The 25,668-nt window shown below is 43.5% G+C and overlaps 1 protein-coding gene and 1 non-coding gene across 5 annotated transcripts in view; one reads left to right on the top strand and one right to left on the bottom strand.

The window, feature by feature from the left end:
* Positions 1-4,908: 4,908 nt before the first annotated feature.
* TRNAS-AGA (transfer RNA serine (anticodon AGA)) lies at positions 4,909-4,984 on the top strand. The gene has a single exon. It is a non-coding gene; the product is annotated as a tRNA-Ser (tRNA).
* A 17,422-nt stretch (positions 4,985-22,406) lies between these two features.
* VPS26C (VPS26 endosomal protein sorting factor C) overlaps positions 22,407-25,668 on the bottom strand; it is a 54,636-nt gene continuing 51,374 nt past the window's right edge. Inside the window, exon 7 of one of the 4 annotated variants that reach the window (XM_066259389.1) lies at positions 22,407-22,954. In XM_066259389.1, the coding sequence (XP_066115486.1) occupies positions 22,842-22,954 (113 nt within the window). In that variant the 3' untranslated portion in view covers positions 22,407-22,841. Of the gene's footprint in view, positions 22,955-22,978; positions 23,386-25,668 lie in introns of those variants that run through there. The other 3 variants (XM_066259388.1, XM_066259385.1, XM_066259387.1) reach the window with 3 other exon arrangements.

The raw sequence follows: 25,668 nt of genomic DNA, 5'->3' as shown, positions 1-25,668 counted from the left end.
TGTCACTCTCTTCTTCTCTAGGGACAGTGCCATCTGCACTCCGGCTGTCTCAGCCTCTTTTGACTCCCAACTCCATTTCCTCAATGCAGGGGAACCACTGGCCTCCACTGGGGTTTCCCTTCCCTGTGCTGCTCTCTGGAAACTGTGCAGACAGAAAGTCAGGGACATTGTTGGGCCACCTCGTTTGTTTCAACTTTCTGAAAGATCATTGCCCTGTGATGCCTCATGCTGCTGTATGCATATCATTGTTTTATGTGCAGATGGTCCCCAACTTTTGATTGTCCAACTCAGGATTCTTTGACTTTATGATGGTGTGAAAGCCATATGCTGTCTGCAGAAACCAGGCTTTGAATTCAGGGTTTTGATCTTTTCCTTGGCTAGCGACGTGCACTACCGTCTTGTGGTGTTGGGCAGCGGCACTGAGGTGATTCTGCTCAACGGGAGGCTAATGCAAGTGCTCTGTACATGGATCCGGTGGGCTGGGCCAAGTTAGGAGATTGGGTAGATGAGATGTATTCAGTGAATTTCAATTTAGGGTAGTTTCGACTTACAATGGGTTTATCTTAATATAACCCCATCGTCAGTGGAAGGTCACCTGTACTTTTTTTTCTGGTGTTTAAGTGTTTCAAACAGAAGGGCACATCTTGTCCTCATTATCCCTGGAAGTAGTAGTCTTATTAGGGCAGTTTTTAAAATTGTAGTAAAGTGGACATAACATAAATTTTACCATATTAAGTGGACAGACAGGTCAGTGGCATTAAGAACATCCACTGGTGTGCAGCTGTCCCACCACCACCTGCAGAACCTTCCATCTTCCCAAACTGAGACTGTCCCCATTCAACATGGGTTCCCTTGAATTCTGCGCTGGGTACTGGGCATGAGAGCCTGTATTTGGTTGTCTTCCCTTAAGCAATGTGTACTTTTATTCTGAAAGGCAGTTAGTTGATTTGCTGATCTTAACCATCCAAGTCTTGTCAATAGGCTTTGTTAAGGAAGGGTTGAGAGTGGCTCTGGTCCTGGCCCAGAATAATCCTGTCCTTTCTAGGGTCTCAGCTGAATGACCAGGATGGTGAGCATGGTCTCTCCACTCGACTGCTCAGAACTCCAGTGCGTGACAGCCTCATGTCATTTCCCAAATTCCCTTCATCCCATGGCCCACCACAGGCCGTTCTCTTATAGGAGTCTTGTCCTATGCAAGCATGGTGTGGTGTTTGGCGAAGGCTCCAGGGAAGCTTGATGTCACCTTCTGACACTCCTGCTCTGTGTGGCTTTCCCCTCTGCACCCTGCCCTGCTGAGTCCAGCCCCCACAGCACCCCTGGCCTCCAGCCTCTTCTCTCCTCCCCAGGGGGAGCCAGGGACTCTGTCTCCTCTCCAAACACAGGTTGAATGTACATTGATGTAGTGTTTACTGTGTTTAAGGATTATGGCCCCATAAAGATTTCCATCTATGTCTGAAACGAGTTGCTTCACACAGTCTCTTATTATCTTATTGTGAGGGAAGACATACCATACCCGTTTTTCAGTTCTGAGCAGACCTGAAAAGTCCTGGGGCTCTTTAAAAAAATAAACAGGAGGTCTAGCCTGACCAGATAGTGGTGCAGTGAATAGGGTGTCAGACTAGGATGCAGAGGATCCAGGTTCAAGGCCTTGAGGTAGCCGGCTTGAGCGCAGGCTCATCCAGCTTGAGTGCAGGGTCGCTGGCTTGAGCCTGGGATCACAGACATGACCCCATGACCGCTGGCTTGAGCCCGAAGGTCACTGGCTTAAACCCAAGGATGCTGGCTTGAGCAAGGGGTCACTTAGTCTGCTGCAGTCCCTCAGTCAAGGCACACATGAGAAAGCAATCAATGAACAACTAAGGTGCTGCAACAAAGAATTGATGCTTCTCATCTCTCTCTTCCTGTCTGTCTGTCCGTATCTGTCTCTCTCTCTCTCTGACACACACACACACACACACACACACACACACACACACACACACCCAGGAGATCTTCTGCAACCTCTGAAGTTGTCTCCATCTCTGTAATATAAAGTCCTCCTTCTCAACCCTCCCGCCTCTTCAGGGAATCAGTCACAGTAACCAGTTCTGTGGTAGATGGTAGTCAAGGTTTTGTGGAATGAACAGACTGAGGAGGAGTTTCATAACTCCATGAGGTATGGACCTGGAGAAAGAGCTGGTTTAGAGGAGAGGCACTCCCCAGAGCTTGCTCATGGATATGGAGGAATTGGGGCTTTCACAGGGCAGGGCACAGAGGTGGAGTCAACTTAAGCTTGCTTGAGTCAGAGAACCAAAAATTCCTGCTGACCTCTGCGGTATAGGCATAGTCCTGTAGCACTCACAGGCCTCTGGCTTAGTGACAAGGACTTACCATCCAAACAAAATGAATAAGCGAATGAAGTAAGTTTATATCCTCACTTCAAAAGCAAAGAAATAGTTTCCTATGTCTTTCTGCAATGTTTTTTTGTTCCCTCAAGCAGTCAAAGATTTTAGACGTGTTTAAACTTCTGATGTCAAAGTCTCTTACACCCTGACAGGTTTTCCCTGCACTGCACTTTAAAAGAGGCAAGCTTTTCCCTCTCCAGGAGCTTCTGCGAGCCAGCTCTGCCTGACAGCCCAGAGACAGGGGAGCCCATGCCCCGGGACTGGGCAGCTGGCGTTTGCAGCCTGGGCCTGGGGAGCAGGGAGGAGAAGAGAGGAAGGAGAGGGAGGTGACTGTGCAGAATGCAATCCACTGCTGTCTGCAAGTCTCTGCTGCTCCGACCTGAGCCTTTCAGGCTCTGCCAGCCTGGGGACCAGGCCCTGCAAAGGGGAGCCCGTAGAGCACCTAATATGGCATTCCCACCACGGAGACCCAGCTAGGGCGGGAGGAGAGGGAGGGCTGGACGCCGCCTGGGCACTGGCTTGGTGCTTTGTGGCCTGCCCTGTTCCTCTGTCCTCACCAACGTTCTCATTCCTTCTCAGGTCCCCCCCACCCCACTGTCCTCTGGGTGGGAGCCGCTCTGTGCACAGCAGCGCGCCTGTGAAGCAGCCCAGGTCTGCTAGTCTGAGGACACAGAGCCAGGGTCCGAGTGGGAGGGGCCTGCCATCACCACCCTGATGATGTAAAAAAGAGAAGGGCCAGCACACAGCACAGGGCTGAACGGGCATGGGGGGGGGGGGGGGGTTGGGGGGGCGGGGCACAGACCTGGGGCTCCCACATGGTACTGCCAGCAACTCCATACCTCTTGCCACCTGTCACCTCACCGACCCTGAAATAGTCTCTTTAATCCTGAGGAAGCAGCAAGAGGAGAAGCTGACTGTGGTCAGGCCTTACGCGAGCATCCTGCTGGGTGCAGGACACTTCCTGGCTCTTGTTGGCGTGCGTGATGTGTCTGCGGGTGTGACTGTATTTGGCTATTCTAGGTTGTTGTTGTTTTGCATCTCCAAATACAATTTAGAAGCAGATTGTAATTTCTGACATAAAACCTGCTGAAGGTTTTGGGATAGCCTTGAATCTATGGATCAATTTTGGAGGAATAAACGACAATGTTGGTTATTCTAATTTCTAAACATGAGCTCTTTCTCCATTGATTTAGATCATTTAAAATTCCATCAGTGTTTTACAGCTTTTACTTGGTCTTTAGTATTTTTCATTAAATGCAGTTCTAAGTATTCTATGTATTTTGATACTGCTGAAAATGCTATTAAAAAAAAACTTTATTGTCCAAATGTTTCTGCTGGTACACAGAAATATAATTTTTATATATTGACCTTGTATCCTGCAATCTTGATAAGTGTTTTTGATCCTAGTAGTATTTTTTATTCCTTAGAGTCTTCTATGTAGATGATCGTGTCTGCAAACAGAGACAATGGCACATTTTTCCCTTCCAATTTATGCCTTTTTTTTTTCCTTAATACATTGCCTGAAACCTCCAGTACGAAACAGTATCACCTTGTTCCCATTTTCTGGGGAAAAGAATTTATTTAACTTTTTACCATTAATTATGATGTGAGCTAGAGGTTTTCTGTTGGCGCCCTTATTCAGTTAAGGAAATTTCCTTCCTATTCCTAGCTTCTTGAAAGGTTTGTTTTTTGTAATTTGATTTTTTTTTCTGTATTTTTCTGAAGCTGGAAATGGGGAGAGACAGACAGACTCCCGCGCCCGACCGGGGTCCACCCGGCATGCCCACCAGGGGGCGACGCTCTGCCCCTCTGGGGCGTCACTCTGTTGCGACCAGAGCCACTCCAGCGCCTGGGGCAGAGGCCAAGGAGCCATCCCCAGCGCCCGGGCCATCTTTGCTCCAGTGGAGCCTCGCTGCGGGAGGGGAAGAGAGAGACAGAGAGGAAGGAGAGGGGAAGGGGTGGAGAAGCAGATGGGCGCTTCTCCTGTGTGCCCTGGCCGAGAATCGAACCCGGGACTTCTGCACGCCAGGCCGATGCTCTACCACTGAGCCAACCGGCCAGGGCTAATTTGATTTATTTATATTTTTATTTTACAGAAGAAGGGAGAGAGAGACATCAATTTGTTGTTCCACTTATTTATGCACTCATTGGTCAGCTCTTGTATGTGCCCTGACTGGGGTTCAATCCCGTAACTTCGGTATACTGGGACAATGCTCTACCCAAATGAGCCATCTGTGGCCTGACCTGTGGTGGCGCAGTGGATAAAACGTTGACCTGGAAATGCTGAGGTCGCCGGTTCGAAACCCTGGGCTTGCCTGGTCAAGGCACATATGGGAGTTGATGCTTCCAGCTCCTCCCCCCTTCTCTCTCTCTCTGTCTCTCTCTCCCTCTCTATCTCTCTCTCCTCTCTAAAAATGAATAAATAAAAATAAAAATAAAAATAAAAAATAATAAAAAAATAAATAAAGAAGAAAAAAATGATCTTGCAAATGAGCCATCTGTCCACGATTGAAAGTTTTTCTTAGCCCTGGCCAGTTGGCTCAGCGGTAGAGCATTGGCCTAGAGTGCGGAGGACCCGGGTTTGATTCCCGGCCAGGGCACACAGGAGAAGCGCCCATTTGCTTCTCCACCCCTCCGCCGCGCCTTCCTCTCTGTCTCTCTCTTCCCCTCCCGCAGCCAAGGCTCCATTGGAGCAAAGATGTCTTGGGCGCTGGGCATGGCTCTGTGGCCTCTGCCTCAGGCGTTAGAGTGGCTCTGGTCGCAACATGGCGACGCCCCCTGGTGGGCAGAGCGTCGCCCCCTGGTGGGTGTGCCGGGTGGATCCTGGTCGGGTGCATGCGGGAGTCTGACTGTCTCTCCCTGTTTCCAGCTTCAGAAAAATGCAAAAAAAAAAAAAAAAAAAAGAAAGTTTTTCTTTTTAAATTATTAATAGGTGTTGAATTTCATTGATTTTTTTTAGTGATCATGTGATTTTTCTCTTTTATTCTGTTAATGTGATAAATCACATTGATTTTCAACGCTGAACTTTCAATAAACCCTCTTTGTTCATGGTGTCCATTTATATATTTCTGCGCTGTATTTGATAATACACTATCAAGGAGTTTTCCATCTATGTTCATGAAGGAGGTGCAGTTTCTTTTCTGGAATGCATTTGTCAGGATGTGGTTTTCAGGGTTTTGTTGACCTCATAAAATAAGTTATAAAACGTTCCTTTTCTGAAGGAGTTTGTGTAGTGTTGGTACTAATTCTTCATTATGTTTGATAATTTGAATTTTTCTCCTTGGGAAAGCTTTTTATAATGAATATATTTATATATATAGGGTCATTCCAATTTTCCATATATTATTGGGTAGTTATGGAAATTTGGGCTTTTCAAGGAATTTTTCCAGTTCCTCTAAATCAGGGGTAGTCAACCTTTTTATACGTACTGCCCACTTTGTATCTCTGTTAGTAGTAAGATTTTCTAACCACCCACTGGTTCCACAGTAATGGTGATTTATAAAGTAGGGAAGTAACTTTATAAAATTTATAAAGCAGAGTTATAGCAAGGTAAAGCATATAATAATTATTTACCAAGTACTTTATGTTGGATTTTCGCTAAGTTTGGCAGAATAAATCTTTATAAAACAACTTACTATAGTTAAATCTATCTTTTTATTTATACTTTGGTTGCTCCACTATCACCCACCATGAAAGCTGGAATGCCCACTAGTGGGTGGTAAGGACCAGGTTGACTACCACTGCTCTAAGTAGTTGAATTTGTTGGAATAATGTGTTTAATAGATATTTATTCATTTTTACTATTGGTTGTATTTCCTTTCTGCATTAAGTATTGCCAGTTTAACAATTTTACTAATCTTTTCGAAAAACCAACTTTTGGCTTTATTTTTTTCTATTGTTTATTGCTATTCTTTTTTAGCTTCTTAGTTAGATCCCTAGTTTTAAAAACTTTTCTATATGTGCATTTAAGTTATAAACTTCCTTTTAAAGTGTGTTTAAGCTGCCTTTTACTACTATTATTTAGGAGTGTGTTTAATTTCTAACATTTGGAGTTTTTCTAAATGTTTTATTGTTATCTATTGCTTATTTTTTAATAATTCTAAGTCTAGCCTACAACATCCAGAGTAGCCACATTTCAGAGAGTTAGTGGCTTGTGGCTACAGAACTGGACAATACAGGTTGAGACCCTAACTTTACTTTTGTATAAACACCAAGCATCTTTTTAATTTTATGTACTTGAATCTTCCAGGAACATTGTTACTGTGTAAGCAGAGCATCGAGGTTTGATCGCACTTTGTTTTTTCTGGAACTTTAAGTGATATTATCCCACAGTGCCCCCATCCCTACTGTTTGAGCCCCAATGCAGCATACACCCCAATAAACTACAGAAGCAGCTGTCACCTTCATGGTGATTCTGCCTGTGGGTACAGGCATGTCATTGTCCCCTGTGATGTCTTCTCGTCTATCTGCATATAAGCATATTATTTTATAACACACTACTTTTATTTCTTCTTTGTATTATAATTGAGCATTATGTTGATTTTTTTAAAAATTAAGGGTGTAGGTAGTTTGTAGAGGTATGCATTTATCAGGTTACTATAGGAGATACTGAAACATATTTGAATAATATTAAACTATTGCTAATCATAAAATTATTGGTAATAAATACAAATATAAAAATATACTATCTATTTAAATGGGTCCCCACAGGAGAGAAGGGCCCTCATTTAGATTTTCAGAACAGAAAGCAGAACTGGTCTCCACTATAGGGATGGAAGAAAGGCTCAGTTTGCCATATTTAACTTTTTTTTCTGTCTTTTTTGGTATTTTTCTGAAGTGAGAAGCGGGAGGCAGAGAGACAGACTCCTGCATAAGCCCGACCTGGATCCACCCGGCATGCCCACCAGGGGGTGATGCTTTGCCCATCTGGGGTGTTGCTCTGTTGCAACTAGAGCCATTCTAGCGCCTGAGGCAGAGGCCATGGAGCCATCCTCAGCGCCCGGGCCAACTTTGCTCCAATGGAGCCTTGGCTGCGGGAGGGGAAGAGAGAGATAGAGAGGAAGGAGAGGGGGAAGAGTGGAGAAACAGATGGGAGCTTCTCCTGTGTGCCCTGGTGGGAATCAAACCTGGAACATACACACGCCAGGCTGACCTCTACTACTGAGCCAGCCTGCCAGGGCTTATATTTGCTTTTTTTTTTTTTTTTTTTTTCCTTTTGCATTTTTCTAAAGCTGGAAACAGGGAGAGGCAGTCAGACAGACTCCCGCATGCGCCCGACCGGGATCCACCTGGCACGCCCACCAGGGGCGATGCTCTGCCCACCAGGGGGCGATGCTCTGCCCATCCTGGGCGTCGCCATGTTGTGACCAGAGCCACTCTAGCGCCTGGGGCAGAGGCCACAGAGCCATCCCCAGCGCCCGGGCCATCTTTGCTCCAATGGAGCCTCGGCTGCGGGAGGGGAAGAGAGAGACAGAGAGGAAAGTGCGGCGGAGGGGTGGAGAAGCAAATGAGCGCTTCTCCTGTGTGCCCTGGCCGGGAATCGAACCCGGGTCCTCCGCACGCTAGGCCAACGCTCTACCGCTGAGCCAACCGGCCAGGGCTGCTTTTTTATATGAAAGTCACACTAAAAGTTCTCTGATTGTAGGAAACTCGATGGTGACATCAGATTATTCTACAAGGTAAAGAGCTCTTTTCAGAAAATAAGTCCTATTGTGTAACATGGAGTTTCCTCCAATGCGAACTTTTGTCCGGATCCTTAGCTGAGTGGGCAGTTATTGGGCATCTGAGGTCAGAGGATAGACAGTAAAATTGCTGGTCTCTTGCAGCCACGTACTCCATAGGGAAATATATTTTATGCTTTTACATTTTTTTCAATGGCGACAAGAAGACCACCACTCACTAGCTTAGATGGAGGAGCTAGATCAAATAAAAATTTTTAGGGTGTAGCAACATAATTCAGACATTCTTAGGCCCTTTCACTCTGGTTTCTAGTCTGTTTTACCCTGAAGTGATTTTTACGTGCCATGAAGACAGGCCATCTGCCTGACCACTTAACCAGGCCCTTGTGACCAGTATGATGCCTGCCGCATGATGGTGTATAAGCAACAATTGTTGATTAAGGGACCCTCTTTGTACCTGACTCTTTGTTTCACATTTGAGGGAATAATATTGGTCACCATTTACTTAGCCTTTTTTATGAGCCTAGCCTGGTGCCAGGGGTTTGGACCTTCTAGGTGGGAATGATGGTCCATATTTTACAGATGAGGAGAGATTTGATGTACCTTTCTAGTTGCTACAGAGGCCAGCCTGAGGATTTGGATGCAGTCACTAAATAAAGGCAAATAGAGCTCATTTAGGTTTGAAACTCATCTGTTTTTCAAAACAATGGCTGATGAAGCCGTGGGCTGGTGACCTCATTGGCTCCTCCAGGCTTGCTTCTCCTTGTTCCACACACATTGGGTGAACACCTGCTCCAGCACAGCCCAGGATGCATACAGAAGTTTCTCTTGCTCGCAGTGAGACGCAGAGCTGAGGGGTGGGATGGAAACCTCGTTCCCCGTAAATAACTGCTCTATAACTGAGGGTAAAGTTAGTGTCCAAGAGCACCATCAGTGGGTGACGCTTCAGGCTCCAGCGTTGGCCGGTTGAGGGCCTCCCACTGGCTCAGCTGCTGGGCCAGGGCTTTCTCCTCAGTGATTGGAGTAATTAGTCAAATTGTGGCCTCTGGGTTCTTAAAAGCCAAGGTTGAGGACCAGGGTACCCTGGGATAAGGTGCTGCAGATGTAAAGCCCCACAGAGACAACTGAATTGATCACATGCAGTTGATCTGGAAGGGGCCGTCTGGGAGAAGTGCCCAGATAACCTCACTCTGTGAAGCTGGGGGCCTATTTGGGGAGTCACAGTAGCTGAGGATACCAGCTCTAGCACTTGCCAGCAGGTAACCTTGGACAAGTTACACTGACCTCTCACGCCTCAGTTTTCTTATCTGGAAGACAGGGTCCTAAGAGTATTCTTTTGACAGGCTTGTGAGAATTAGGGGGTAATTCACCTAGAACAGGGCCTGGCACAGGGTAAGTGCTAGATCAGTGTCAGCTGTTGTTGTTACGAACAGCAAGTCAGTCATGGGACTGCCTTTCCCACCATTAGCAACTTTTAAAATAAACATAACGTGACCAATTGTCCTCCTTTAGGGAGGACAGTCCTTCTTCTGTAAGTTCTGTCCTTCCTCGAAAAGTGTCCTCCTACATGTCCTCCTTTTTGATATTGGAAGACTGATCTGTAAATGTTCGTATTCGATCAATGCAGAGTCAATCCATTGCTTGTGATGTGATGTATTTGTATTTGACATGACGATTCATCAAGGATCAGTACAGTGCTGCGAGACGCGATTATGAGACGCATGCACTCCACATGGGAGACCTTGAGAGAGCATGCAATATATGAGTGTGCAAATGGCTTTGTGTACTTCTTACTGAAACATGACACGGCACATATGACATTATAGATTCACGATTATTTCTTTCTCAGTGAATATTCAATCATAGAGAGGTAAGCACAATTCACGTTTTATTAATTCATTATCTATTTAATAATTTCTAAATACATATAATTTTATTTACAAGTATTTTCCCAAATTTTGAGTTTTAAAGTGGAAATCTAACCTCAAAACATATCTATTAATAATACATTTTGATTAAATAGTTGCATAAAACAGATGTTTTTTAATTAGAAAATGATGAATACACCTGAATATCACTCCAAATTAGTGGTTTTGTTTGATATATAATTTTGTTAATTTAGCTTCCAGAAAATTCGCCTACCATGATGTGATGTTTTCAGTTCCTAATGTGCTTGCATTGTTCATGTAGCTCTATATTTTTTATTTTAAATTTCATTTAAGGGATGGAAAAATCAAAAAAGAGACAATGCCATTTCAACAATAAATTGAAAAAGGAATTTCCCATTCCTCATATCAAAGAAAGATAACATTGTTTTCTGCAATATTTGCAGTGGAGAATTTTGTATTGCTGTTGGGGGCAGAGCAGCAATAACGAACCACTTCACCACCAACAAACATAAGCAGTCATTAGATGCATCAGCTTCCAGTTGTAAAGTAACAAGTTTTTTTAAAACTTCAAATTATTCTGAAGATGAAATACAGTTGGCTGCAATGGAGGGAACATTTGCATTTCATACCATAATTCACAAAGCTTTCATAGTATGGATTGTCAAACTAAATTGTTGAAAAAGTTTCACAATGCAAAATTTCCATGTGCTAGGACAAAATGCGAGGCTATTTTGAAATCAGTATTTAAAAATTACTGTGACAGCCCTGGCCGGTTGGCTCAGCGGTAGAGCGTCGGCCTAGCGTGCGGAGGACCCGGGTTCAATTCCCGGCTAGGGCACACAGGAGAAGCGCCCATTTGCTTCTCCACCCCTCCGCTGCACTTTCCTCTCTGTCTCTCTCTTCCCCTCCCGCAGCCAAAGCTCCATTGGAGCAAAGATGGCCCGGGCGCTGGGGATGGCTCTGTGGCCTCTGCCTCAGGTGCTAGAGTGGCTCTGGTCGCAATATGGCGACGCCCCGGAGGGGCAGAGCATCGCCCCCTGGTGGGCAGAGCGTAGCCCCATGGTGGGCGGGCCGGGTGGATCCCGGTCGGGTGCATGCGGGAGTCTGTCTGACTGTCTCTCCCCGTTTCCAGCTTCAGAAAAATGAAAAAAAAAAAATTACTGTGACAAAATACTTACAGAGGACTTGGAAACTGCAGCATTTGTAACGATTTTATCTGATGCATCAAATCATAATGAAATTAAATGATATCCAATAATAGTAAGATATTTTAATGTGTCCAAGGGCATTCAAGTAAAAAAATTTAAATTTAGAATCCATTGAGGGTGAAACTTTTGTAATTTTGTCAAACCATCTATACAGAGTAATAAATGAAAACAATTTGAAACCCAAAGTTGTTGCACTAAAAGCTGATAATATTATACAAATACAAATTATAGTGGGTGGAGATGCAAAGGGGTGAATAATGTATATGTAAAATTACAAGAGTTACTCCAAAAGGAAATACTAGGAATAGGTTGTAATGCACAAATTTTGTCAAATATGATCAACACAGCATCATGTGCCATGCCAATTGATGTAGAAGTAATAATAACTACAATTTATTTGCAACTTAGTTGTTTTACCGTTCATGTTGCTACTTTAAAACAATTTTGTGAAGAAGCAAATGTTGAATACAAAGAACTTTTAGGATATTCAAGAGTTAGATGGCTTGCTCTAACACCTGCTATAGAGTGTGTTCTACAATTAATTGAGCCTCTCCGTTCATATTTTTTAAGTTTAGACAAATATCCTAAAATCCTGGAATCGTTTTTCAATAATAAAATATCTGCGATATTAATGTATTTGGTACATAATCAAGCATATATTTTTCACAAAACGATTCAAAAGATTGAAGGTGAACACATTTCAGCTACGGAAGTTAGTCTTATTTTGAATGACTTTATCCTTCAACATAAATCTCATTTTAAAGAAAAATTTCTTCCTTTAATTATAAAAAGAAAATTGTCAGACTTAGAGGAATCAAATCCGGGCATAACAGAAAAGTTTATCAAAGAAGTGCAGAATTTTTACCAGACATGTTTTCAATATATCGAAGAATGGTCTGAAACAAACATCACGGGAAATAGCAGTTTTCAGTGATGTTTTTTTACTTCGTTGCAAGAATATTGGACAGATATTGAATCTTGTCTTGAGTTTTTATCTCAAGAAATTCCAGACATCAAAATAGATGACAATTGTCTCTTTGAAGAAATTAGAAGACTGAATGTATATTTAAATTCTGAAAAATACAATGGGAAAATGAGCATGTCAAAATTGATAAAAGATGGGTGGAAATATTCAGCCATTTTAAAAATGAGCATATTCCATGTGAAAATTTATTTATTCTTGTTCAGTTTACATTGTGCTTCCCTGGAACCAATGCAGCAGTTGAAAGAGTTTTTTCAAATGCTAATGATTTTTGGACAAGGGAGAAATCGAGATTGAATGTTGATACTCTAGCTGCAGCACCTGCCATAAAATTCAATATGAAGGATATTTCTTGTTCAGATATTTCTAATATATTGTTACAAGATGATACATTGACAAAAAAATTCACTCAATGGAAACTCATATAAATAAGTGAATACTTTTTTCTTACAATTATTAAAAACTAATATGCATGTAAGCATAATTATATGGTCTACTGGAAAAGTTCTGTCCATTTTTGGAATAAAACAAAATACAAATTTTTCTTACCGTCAATAAACTTTATTAAATAATATAATTGCATTATTCATGATTTCTTGCCAGCGTGAGGGCAATTTGTATATCCCATTTTTGAAAAATGTTTTATCTTTTGATGCGAAAAATTGAACCAGTGCTTGTTTGACATCTTCTTCATTTTTAAATTTTTTGCCCTTCAAAAAATTTTGTAAGGACAAAAACAAGTGATAGTCAGAGGGTGCTAAGTCTGGGGAATATGGTGAATGCGACAGAATTTCCCGGCCTAGTTCTGCAATTTTTTGACGAGTCCCCAAAGCAGCATGTGACCTGGCATTATCATGATGCAGTATGATGTTCTTCCTATTGAACATCGCCGGCCTCTTTTCTTGGACTGCTGTCTTTAAATTATCCAGTTGCTGAAAATACTTCTCTGAATTGAGCTTTTCGTTCGGTTTTAAAAGCTCATAATGTATTGGTCCTCGAATGTCCCACCATATACACAACATTCTCTTATTCAGAGTCAAATTTGGTTTAGAGGTGGAAGGGCTAGGTTTTCCAGGTTCACAATATGCCCTTTTCCTTATGATGTTTTCGTAAGTAATCCACTTTTCATCCCCAGTTATCATCCGGTTCAAGAAGGGCTCGATTTTGTTCTGAGCAAGCAGAGATGTGCATATGACGACTCGATCATCCAAATTCTTCTGACTTAATTCATGTGGCACCCATCTTGAATATTTCTACACCAATCCTATCTTCCAAATATGGTCCGAAATGGTTTGCTGAGCTGAATTAAGCCTTTCTGTGATCTCCGGTGTTGTCAGAAAAGGATCTTGCTCCAACATGGTCTTAACAACATCGTCATCAATCAAAGATGGTCGCCCAGAACGTGGCTTATCAGAAAGGTTGAAATCACCTGTTTCAAATTTTTCGAACCATCTTCTGCATGTCCTATCAGAAACTGTACCTTCACCAAACACTTTCAATCGATTTCTACATGCTTCTGTAGCATTTCCTCCTTGTTGAAATTTGTAAAAATTACAGAGGCGTAAATGAACTTTATCAGTAGCTATGGGTACACTATCGCTTCACACATGAGACTAACGTGAATCAACTTTGTTTTAGTTAATTTGCTATGTCAGTATGTATACATTAAGTGATAAAAATAGAGAGGCACACATGCGCCAAATAAACATGTGCTTACGTGTCGAAACTTGTTGTGATAGAAACGGACAGAACTTTCCGGTAGACCTGATACAATATAAAATATTACAAATGTTATTATGCATTTATCATATTATAGTGTTATTGTTATTGTTGCAATGAATAAAATGTTTTTTATTCACAATATTGTTTTCTTCAATTTATTTTTGTCTTCCTTTTCATTGTAAAAAAGTTGGTCACCTTACAAAACAAAAAAAGGAAATGATGGCCTTCCTGACTCCTCCTCTCTGCTTCATCAAGACAACATTGCTGCCCAATGTGGAGGGATGTGGTCACCCTCAATTGTTACGGCCAAAGCCTAAGCCTCGAGGGCCATCGCTGAGTCCTCCTGGAGTGCAGTAATCTCTTCTTCATGGGTCTCACTCGTTTTTCTAGCTCTTTGTCTTCCAAGTGCTGAGACTTCACCCCATTTTCTTTTGTTTTAGGTTTATATAAATGACAGGAAGAACTGTGTACATTGGCAAAGATTTAATGTCCTATGTAGTGTGAAAATTATCAAAGCATGCCTTCTTTCTATACCTTTAAAACTATTTTTGTAGACTTTTAGTTTTCCCTTCCTGTGTATCATAGATACATTTGTGTATGAGTGGATACTTATAGCCACATATATGTGGCTTTGGTCTCTTCAGCAATGCATGAAAGAGAATACAAATTAAAAAGTATTTAGGCCCTGACCAGTTGGCTCAGTGGTAGAGCATCAGCATGACATGTGGATGTCCTGGGCTCAATTCTTGGTTAGGGCACACAAAAGTGACCATTTGCTTCTTCACCCCTCCCCCTCTTCTTTCTCTCCCTCTCCGTCTACCACATCCATGGCTTGTTTGATTTGAACAAGTTGGCCCTGGTGCTGAAGATGGCTCTCTGGCTTCCTCCTCAGGCATTAATAATAGCTCAGTTGCTGAGCAACAAAGCAAACCCCAGATGGGCAGAGTATCACTCCATAGGGTGCTTGCCTGGTGGATCCCAGTCAGGGTGCATATGGGAGTCTCTCTGCCTCCCCTACTCTCATTTAATTAAAAAAATTTTTAATTGTGCTTGTTTTGAAAATTAAAAAAATATTACATGAATAAGGTAAAAATTCAAATGATGTAGAAAGTAAAAAAATAAAGAAGAACATGTTCCTCTGTATCCCTCTATCCTGATCTCATCCAAAGAAATCCTCTTTAAAATTTCATTGTGGACACTTTCATATTCATTTCATACATAATATGTGCATTCTTTTTAAATTACACAAATGAGACCATTCTGTACCTATTTTTATATACCTCTCTTCTCATTTCATAATGTCTGTGATTTTTCCATACAAGTATATACAAATCTACCTTATTCTGTTAAACAATGACCTAGCATTATAGTGTATTGATATGATGCAACAAATTTCACTGTTTTATTTTCATCAAATTTGGAAAAGTTTTAGCCATTATTCCTCAAAATACTCTGTATGAGTTCCTCATATGTGTTGGCTATTATTAACCCCTTATCTGATATATCATTTGCAAACATTTTTCTCCTGTTTGGTAGGTTTCCATTTTGTGAATGGTTTCCTTTTCCGTAGAAAACCTTTGTAGTCTGAGGTAGTCCCATTTGTTAGCTTTTGTTTTTCTAGCCCCGTGAGACATACCTATGTCAAAGAGTTTACTCTTTCAGCTTATTTATTTATTTAGGCTAAAAAAAGCTCTACTGTTTCTATTTGATCCAATGCATAGGAGGGGTTCCAGGGTGGGGCAAAGGCTGCCAGGGGCTGCAGGGAGAGACCCAGGCAGGAGCCAGACTCTAAGGGGCGCAAAGGGGCCCTGCAAGGCCTCCGGATCCACAGGCTTCTTGGAGTGCTTGAGGGGGAGACTTTGAAGAGACCCTCGCCCAGCCCAGCCTGAGGGCTGCCAGCCTGTAGGGGTTGGTCAGGGGGTCACTCATCTTCTTGATGAGTTTCACCTGCTCACCCAGGAAGTGGTTCTCTTGGAAGTCTCAGAGCTGTGGGCTTGTGCGGGCAGAGTCCAGGGCCTGCAACTCCACGCGGGACTGGTTCAGGTTCTCTGACCAGACAGCTTCTGTGGCATCCTGAGTGTCACCCCACTCGTCGTGGTAAGGCTTCAGCATGTCCTGGAAGAAAACGGTGCCAGTGGACCACGCGGTTGATGGCAGCCTCCACCACAGTGGAATAATTCTGACAAATTTGGGAGCTCATGGTCGTTTAGCAATAAGGAGTTATAGTAAAAAAAAAAAAAAAATGCTGTTAGTGGGTCTCAGAAGCCAAGGACAGCTGAGGTAGCTGCAAAGGTGGTGACTGGAAAAGAGGTTGGAATGTAGTCAGAGGCTGGAAGAAGAGGCGTCCCAGGTCTGTTTTGGCCAAACCCTTGAAGCAAGAGACAGATATGGGGTACTGCTGAGGGCACTGCTAACATATATTTACTTTTAAGATTTTTTATTGATTGATTTTACAGAGAGAGGAGGTGGGGGTAGGGGGTGAGCAAGAAGTACTAAAACCTAGTTGACTCACTTTAGTTGTTCATTTCTTGTTTGTCATGTGTGCCTTGACTGGGCAAACCCAGGTTTTTTGTTTGTTTTTGTTTTTTTGTGACAAAGGCAGAGAGTCAGAGAGAGGGACAGATAAGGACAGACAGGAAGGAGAGAGATGAGAAGCATCAATTCTTCGTTGTGGCACCTTAATTGTTCATTGATTGCTTTCTCACATGTGCCTTGACCGAGGGACTCCAGCAGACTGAGTGACCCCTTGCTTGAGCCAGCGGCCTTGGGCTCAAGCTGGTGAGCCTTGCTCAAACCAGATAAGCCCGCGCTTAAGCTGGCGACCTCAAGGTCTCGAACCTGGGTCCTCCATGTCCCAGTCCAACACACTACCCACTGCACCACCACCTGGTCAGGCAAGCCCGGGGTTTTGACACCAGCATACCAAGTAGATGCTCTAGTCACTGCGCCACCACAGGCCAGGCCAGTGTATTTTTAATAGCTGTTTTAAATTTGTTATCTGTTAATTTGACTATGCCTGCCATTTCTGGATCTATTTCTTATGACTGTTTTTCTCCTGTTTATAGGCCATATTCCTCTGCTTCTTGGAGTATCTAGTACTTTCGTTGGGTTGCTAGACACTGTATTTGTACGCTGAGTGTCTGGACCTTGTGGCTTCCTCTGAAGAGTGTGGACTTTGTTTTGGCTGGCAATTAAATTGCTGGCAGCAGCACAACCCTTTCAGGACTTGTTTTTACGCTTTGTTGGAGTAGGTTTAGAGTAGCCCAATGCGAGCCGGCCCATTCTGAAATCTTCACTCTGGCTGTTTGGAATTCAAGTTTCTCCCAGCCCTGGGAAAGATTCGGCATCCAGATGCCCTGTTTCCTGCCTTCTGGATTTTCACCCTACCCACACACCACAAAGTTTTTAGCAACATATTCAAGGGGACTCCTTTCAGATTTCTGGAGCTCTCTCCCTATGTCCAGTTCTCCTCTCCAGTATTCTGACTCCCCATTCCAGCCACATCAGTCTGCTCCCACTTGTCTCTGACTCCACAACGTAGCAATGACGTGGTTTGCTCCGTTCCCTCCGTCGTGGCCTCTGCATTCTGAATTTATTGTTCATTCACTTAGTTTTTCTTGAGCCTCCACTGGAAGCCACCAACTTTCTCAGGCACGTGGGATATGTCAGTGAACCAGACACACAAAAATCCATGGCCTCCTGGATTTAGACTGTGGGATGGTTCCCCAACTCTGAATATACTAAAGACTATTGAATGGGACACTTGAAATGGGTAAATTTTATGGTCCATGAATTATATCTCAGTAAAGATGTTAACAAAAAAAGATATTTGGGTGTTAATAATCTAGATGCTTCTCTCCTTTGGATATTTTGGAAATTGCCATGACAAGTTAAAAGAATATATACCCCACGGAATCCATCGAGATGCTCTCCTTGAACTTATCAATGTGACAAATTATAGTGACAGATTTTCTAGTGCTGAGCTATCTTTTCAGACCTGAAATAAACCTCCCCTTTTGGTCATATTGTTTTTGGAAATAACACTGAAAAATTAACTTGTGAACATTTTATCTAGGATTTTTGCAATCATATTGATAAATGATATAGGTTTGTTGGTGGTTTTTTATTTTTTTTGCTTTGGCAATGCTTAGTTTTACCTTCTTGTAAAACCTCTGTTATTGTATCAGTTAGGCACATGACCACACAGAATAATGTGTTTCTTGTGTCTTGGCAGCTGTTTGTGGCCATGTCCTTGATTAAAAGATATAGGCAGAAGTGTCATGTGGCATATTCTAGAAGCCTTCCTTAATAGAGCTGGCCCCTGGCCTTTGCCTCTTTCCACCACCTTCACCCTTTCTCCCATCCTGCTAGACTGTAGATGGGATGGCTGGAACTAGCTGCTACTCTCCTGGGCCACACCCTAGAAAAGGTGGTCTGGTGAGCTGGCTGAAGCTTGGATTGCTGAGGATGTCAGAACTCTGAGCTGCTATGCTGGCACTGGAGCATCTATCTGGGGACATTTATGAGTCTTGTGAAGCCACACTAGCTTTGGCTTGCCCTTATTCACAGCTGATCCTAATCCTAACTGGTATGTCAGATTTCGAGATTAGGGCTAAGGTGGCTTCATAAAATCAATTGGGAAGCTTTTCATCTTCTCTATAACCTGTACCAGTTTATTTTATTTATTCATTTGTAGAGAGGGAGAGAGAGGAGAGAGACAGAGAGAGAAAGAAGGGGGGAGGAGCTGAAAGCATCAACTCTCATATGTGCTTTGACCAGGCAAGCCCAGGGTTTCGAACCGGAGACCTCAGCATTTCCAGGTTGATGCTTTATCCACTGCGCCACCACAGGTCAGGCTAACCTGTACCAGTTTAAACAGCAGAGCAACTATTTGACCTGACACTTTGGTAGAAACCTGCTGTAAAACCACTGGGGCCAGCACCTTTTTTTTTTTTTTTTTGAATTTTTCTGAAGTGAGAAGCGGGGTGGGGTGGGGTGGAGGCAGACAGACAAGACTCCTCATGCACCCGACCAGGATCCACCCCGCATGCCCACCCCAGGGGGTGATGCTCGGCCCCTCTGGGGCATTGCTCCACTGCAGTTGGGGTCATTCTAGTGCCTGAGGTGGAGGCCATGGAGCCATCCTCAGCGCCCGGGCCAACTTTGCTCCAATGGAGCCTTGGCTGTGGGAGGGGAAGAGAGGGATAGAAAGGAGAGGGGGAGGGTGGGGAAGCAGATGGGCGCTTCTCCTGTGTGCCCTGGTTGGGAATCAAACCTGGGACTTCCACATGCTGGGCTGACACTCGACCACTCTACCACTGAGACAACCGGCCAGGGCCACCTTTTTTTTTATTATTATTGAGAGGTGGGAAGGCAGATAGACCAGCTCCTGCATGTGCCCCAACTGGAATCCACCTGGCAAGTCCCTTACCAGGCAGTGCTCTGCCCATCTGGGGCTGCTGCTCCATTACTCAGCAACTGAGCTATTTTAGCACCTGACATGAGGACATGGAGCCATCCTCAGCACCTGGGGCCAACTTGCTTGAAACATTCAAGCCATGGCTGCAGGAGGAGAGAGAGAGAGAGAGAGAGAGAGAGAGAGAGAAAGGGGGAGGGGTGGAGAAGCAGATGGTCATTTTTCCTGTGTGCCCTGATCAGGAATTGAACCCAGGACATCCACACTCCAGGCTGACCCTCGACCGCTGAGCCAACCTGGCACCTTTTTAGTGGTGTTTGTTTGGCATGTTATTCGGTTTCTTCCATGGGCTATCACTTTATTCAGGTAACCTACCTCTGCAGCAATTCCTCTGCATTTTATGGAAGTTTGCAAATTTATTGGCAGGAAAGGTACATAAGTTAATCTTACATTCTTACCGGGCTCCTTTTAATCTAAAGTTGTACTTAGTGTTACATATTTCTTTTTCTTTTTGTGTTTTGTTTCGTTCTAGTAAAGATCTTTCTATTGAATGTCTTTTCAAAGTACCAACTGATGGACTCATTTATAAATTTTCCTGTAGTGTTTTTGCTTTCAAATGAGTTCCTGCTTTTATTATTATTTCTTCCTCTTTGTTTTTCCAGACATTTGAGTGCCAAATTCATTAGTTTTTGCTCTCTCGGGTATCATTGATGGATTGTGCTCTGGGCACTGGGCACTGGCCACAGTGCAAAGCTGTCATATAGGACACTCATTTTTATTAAGTTCCAAAGGGCCTGTAAATGAAGCTTTGGTTTCTTCCTCAATGAATGTTATGTAATTTACAGGTGCTTACAGAATTTGGTTTTCCTTTCGGTATTAATTTCTAATTATATTGCACTACAGGAGAGTATATGCCTTGGGCAATGTCTACTCGTTAAATTTTTGAGATTTTCTTTGTGGCAAAAATATGTAATTGTTGAAAATGTTCTATAGATTTAAAAAATGTGTTTTCTGTAAGAAATAAAGGACCATGATAATGAAAATTTTAGGAAATGCTCATTTCTTAGACGATATTTTTTATGTATTGGGTTTTCAATTTGGGTTTTCTTAATGCATACTGATGTAGAAACTATTTTTTAATGAATATTTAAGAATCCATTTTCTACTGCTAAGTGTGAGCACACTCTTTTCTGGGTGTATCAGGCAACTGTATGTCTGGGCTACTCCCTAAATGGCCCAACAGTGGCTGCTCTTCTGCAGACTGAAAAGTGTGTCTCATTCCTGTCCCTTAAGACCTAGAGGTTATGGTCTTGAAGCACTAGTCCTTGACCAAGGTGGGAGACAGTGACCCTCAAGAAAGGAGTGCCGGCCTGACCTATGGTGGCGCAGTGGATAAAGCGTCGATCTGGAAATGCTGAGGTTGCCAGTTCGAAATCCTGGGCTTGCCTGGTCAAGGCACATATGGGAGTTAATGCTTCCAGCTCCTTCCCCCCTTCTCTCTCTCTAAAATGAAAAAAAAAAAAAAAAAAAAAAAAAAAAAGAAAGGAGTGCCTAGTGGGGCCTGTGCTCAGCAAACCTTGCCTCTCAGAAACCTCTTCCCTGGGGCTGCTGCTCCACAGGTTCTCCTGCTGGTCACGGGGACCAGATACTGGCCTCTTCTTGGGAATGGCAGTCAATGCAGACCACAGGCAAACTAAACGTTTTGGTGTTATTTGTACCCTTGGTCATGTTCAAGCGGGTGCTCCTCCAAATCTGGTAAGAATATTGAAGAAGCAAGAAAAAATTATGTCTCTGCAGTTTTCCAAGTAATTAAAAACCTGCAGTGTATGCTTCCTGTATGTTACAAGGAAAGCTTCAGCGGGACAGGCTGGGTTTGGGGATGAAACATCTCTCAAAGTCAGAATCCTGCCTGTGGGGCAGGGGTCCAGGGCATTCTGATCTCACCTGTGACACTCACAGTAAAGCATGGTAGGGTTTCAGGGGCTTCTTCCCAGAGCCTCCGTCCTGTTGGCCTCTCCCCCTTGGGAACACCATGCTCTAATGATTGGAGCACATTTTGTCTGGGTGCAGTTGCATCAGCTTTGATTCTGCGAATTAGGTGCCTTTGAGTTTCTGAGTAAAGTCACCTTCTCTGAATACTCTAACCGCTTGGAGTCTCAGATATAACTAGCTTTTGGTGGTCAGATATAACGCATCGGCTTGGGAGACCTACTGTCACCTCCACCTAAGACCCACGTGTGACTTTTTCTGTTCAAGTGGCTCATTTTGACAGTCCTGTGGTTACAGAATTATTTCTATTCAAAAGGTGGTCTTCCCTTCACAGAAAATTTTCCAGGCAAGTGTTCTGATTTGCCATTTTTCATGTCCTCCCTTTTGGAGTCCCAGTGTGAGTTTGCCTTACCATGGAAACCATTTCTTTTGCCAGCTTGCTTCTACCTTTTTGCCAATCTGCTGGAAATTGTGAAGAGTGGTTCGTGAAGAACAGTGGTTCATGATGGTGCCCCTCACACAAGGTCATATGCAACCCTGGCTATGGCTCTCTGCTCCAACCCTCCTTGGGTAAGGGAAGCCGGGACAGTTTGGTGGAATCGTGGCTCACAAACCGGCAGTTACGTGGACTGGGCAGGTCATGGCTCCTCTGTGCTCAGCTGTGAAGTAGATCTGATGGCCCCTCAGATGGCTACTGTCAAGTCTTTACTGCTCAACATTCCAGTGCGCTGAGTGGGTCACATTCCCTAATACTTTCACTCCATGTGGAGGAACTCAGGACTAGAACAGGGTTTACCCAGGACGTTTGGGTCTTTTTTTTTTTTTTTTTTTTTTTATATATATATATAAATAAATTTTTATTTTAATGGGGTGACATCAATAAATCAGGGTACATACATTCAAAGAAAACATTTCCAGGTTATCTTGTCATTTAGTTATGTTGCATACCCATCACCCAAAGAGAGATCGTCCTCTGCCACCCTCCATCCAGTTCTCTCTGTACCCCTCCCCCTCCCCTCCCCCTCTCCCTCCTTCCCTTCCCCCACCCCCCATAGCCACTACACTCCTGTTCATGCCTCTCAGTCTCGCTTTTATGTCCCACTAATGTATGGAATCCTGCAGTTCCTGTTTTTTTTCTGATTCGCTTATTTCACTCCGCACAATGCTACCAAGACTCCACCATTCCGCTATAAGTGACCCAATGTCACCATTTCTCCTAGCTGAATAATATACCATGGTGTATATGTGCCCCATCTTCTTCATCTAGTCCTCTATTTTTTTTTACAGTGATTAAAAGCCTTTAAGCAAACTCTTGGCCAATACAGCAAGAATCCATAAATGAGTAGTGTCCTTAACATGTTCTCCAAGTCCAAGTTGGCCCCCTCACCATGCCAAATCCCTGAAAAATGCAACCCAACCACAGTTCAGTCTGTTAGGAGCTGTCACAGGGAGCAGGAGTCCAGGAAAGTTCCCCACAGGAAAAGTCCGTATGGCACTGGAATTGTTGTCACCATTCTATACTTTGCAGCTCATGTCCAAGTCCCAATGACCGCTGCTTCTAGCTGGTAATGATTCAGGTAGACTGGAAAAAGCCATTTGCAGCATGCGTGGATATGGAGCTTCTGTTCTCCTCTGCCTGGAGAGTTGAGACCAGGTTGCTTTTCCCTGGAGCTCTGCGACTGTGGCCTGGTAAAGAGAACCTTGGGATACACTAAGCTGGGTGGCAAAGGTAAATTCATAATACAAGTTGGCAAAAGGAGAAAAGAGAGCTCTAAATTAAGAGTAGGTCCCAGCCTGAAATATGAGTGGGGCATTGAGGTAGGAGGAATAAAGGAAACACTATATATTAAGCAAAGCAGCAGAAAATAGGACTATCAACACCCACAACAGAGATCTTTGAGGGAAGAATAAAGAACCTGACTATTCAGGCAAAACATAGTTAAGTGGCCCTTGTGCAAATGAGATCAGTTTACCTGCTTCTTGGAAGAAATACCCTAGGCTCGTCCACAGTGTCGTAGATGGGGTCGACGGCCCTGGGCACCTTCAGCCTTCAGTGGCAAACCCCAGCATTCTGGGCAAGGTTAGGTCATAGGTGGCTGGAGCAGGGCTGGAAGAGACTGAACCCTCCCTTAGAGGAGCGAAGGGGAAGCCCACCTTCCAGTGTCCCTGTTTCCTCACAGCAGAGGTGTGTAAGCCTGGCAGGCTTTAGCTCAATGACCTTCCTTTCCACTATTGAAGCATGACCCAGATGGCATCCTATGAGACCCCTTTGGGGTGCTGGAGCCTTTAAGGGTGTATCCTAAAAGCTGGTAGTTCCCCCTGATCTCTATTGGGCTTTTTCTGCCTCTAGGTATCTTAAAAGCCATTCTCAGAAGATCTCGCTGAGGGGTTTGAGGATCCCCATCCGCCTATATAAATCTTTTCCATATATCTGGAGCTATTTGGAAAAAAGACAGAACAGTGTTATTAGCTAGATCTAATAAAGAAGGTAGATTTGGTGTCTCCTGTTCATCAGCTTTCAAAAGAAATGTAAATTTTTTTTTTTTTTTAAGTAAAAAGCATGATATGGTAGACCCGTCGGAGTCATTGGCCTGGTGTGCAGGATTCCCGGGTTTGATTCCCGGCCAGAGCACACAGGAGAAGCACCCATCTACCTCTCCACCCCTCCCCCTCTCCCCCCTCCCGGTCCCTCTCCTCCCGCCCACAGCCAAGGCTCCACCGGAGCAAATCCACCCTGGGCACTAAGGATGGCCCCATGGCCTCCGCCCTAGTTGCTAGAATGACTCTGGTTGTAACAGAGCAACATCCCAGATGGGCAGAGCATTCCCCCCGGTAGGCATGCCAGGTGGATCCCAGTCAGGCGCATGCAGGAGTCTGTCTGCTTGCCTCCCCATCCCCATCCTCAGAAATATACAAAAAATAAATAAAAGAAAAAATACAAAAAAAAAAAAAAAGGGGGGGGGGGCATTCCCTTGTGCTAAAGCACCAGGAAGCATGGAGTGAGCTTGAGTATGTCCTATGAAACATGGAGCTCTATGTTTACATATAAGTCTTTGAAGGAGGAACTGCTGAAATAGTTTGTCAGCATTTGTCCCTAAGACAGCAGTCTTTATAGTGGGAACACCATATGTAAATATTTGCTGTCTATCTATACATTAAGGGGGGAATATGGCCAATGCTGAAAAGCCATGATCTTTGTGCCCCTCCCCTCCCCCAACCCCCTCCCTCTCCTCCCCCCACCCTGTAACCCCAACACTGTTGTTCATGTCTCTGAGTCTCATCTTTATGTCCCACCTATGTGTGGAAACATATAGTTCTTAGTTTTTTCTGATTTACTTCTTTCACTCAGTATAATGTTATCAAGGCCCATCCATGTTGTTGTAAAAGATCCTATGTCATCATTTCTTATGGCTGAGTAGTATTCCATAGTATATATATACCAAAGCTTTTTAATCCACTCATCCTCTGATGGACACTTGGGCTGTTTCCAAATCTTTGCTATTGTGAACAATGCTGCCATAAACATGGGGGTGCATTTCTTCTTTTCAAACAGTGCTATGGTGTTCTTGGGGTATATTTCTAACAGTGGTATAGCTGGGTCAAAAGGCAGTTCGATTTTTAATTTCTTGAGGTATCTCCATACTGTTTTCCATAGTGGCTGCACCAGTCTGCATTCCCACCAGCAGTGCAGGAGGGTTCCCTTTTCTCCACATCCTCGCCAGCACTTATTCTGTGTTGTTTTATTGATGAGTGCCATTCTGACTGGTGTGAGGTGATATCTCATTGTGGTTTTAATTTGCATTTCTCTAATCATTAATGATGTTGAACATTTTTTCATATGCCTATTGGCCATCTGTGTGTCCTCTTTGGAGAAATGTCTATTCATTTCTTTTGCCCATTTTTGGATTGGATTGTTTGTCTTCCTGGTATTAAGTTTTACAAGTTCTTTATAAATTTTGGTTATTAACCCCTTATCAGACGCTATGTCAAATATATTCTCCCATTGTGTAGTTTGTCTTTTTATTCTGTTCTTATTGTCTTTAGCTGTGCAGAAGCTTTTTAGTTTGATAAAGTCCCATTTGTTTATCCTGTCTTTTATTTCACTTGCCTGTGGAGACAAATCAGCAAATATATTGCTGCGAGAGATGTCAGAGAGCTTACTGCCTATGTTTTCTTCTAAAATGCTTATGGTTTCATGGCTTACATTCAAGTCTTTTATCCATTTTGAGTTTATTTTTGTGAGTGGTGTAAGTTGGTGGTCTAGTTTCATTTTTTTGCAGGTAGCTGTCCAGTTTTCCCAACACCATTTGTTGAAGAGGCTGTCTTTACTCCATTGTATTGTCTTACCTCCTTTGTCAAATATCAGTTGTCCATAGAGCTGTGGGTTTATTTCTGAGTTC

The sequence above is a fragment of the Saccopteryx bilineata genome, chromosome 2 (assembly GCF_036850765.1).
Source record: "Saccopteryx bilineata isolate mSacBil1 chromosome 2, mSacBil1_pri_phased_curated, whole genome shotgun sequence".
Lineage (NCBI taxonomy): Eukaryota > Metazoa > Chordata > Mammalia > Chiroptera > Emballonuridae > Saccopteryx > Saccopteryx bilineata.
Note: the sequence above shows the minus strand (reverse complement) of the source record. Positions and strands in the feature narration are given on the sequence as shown.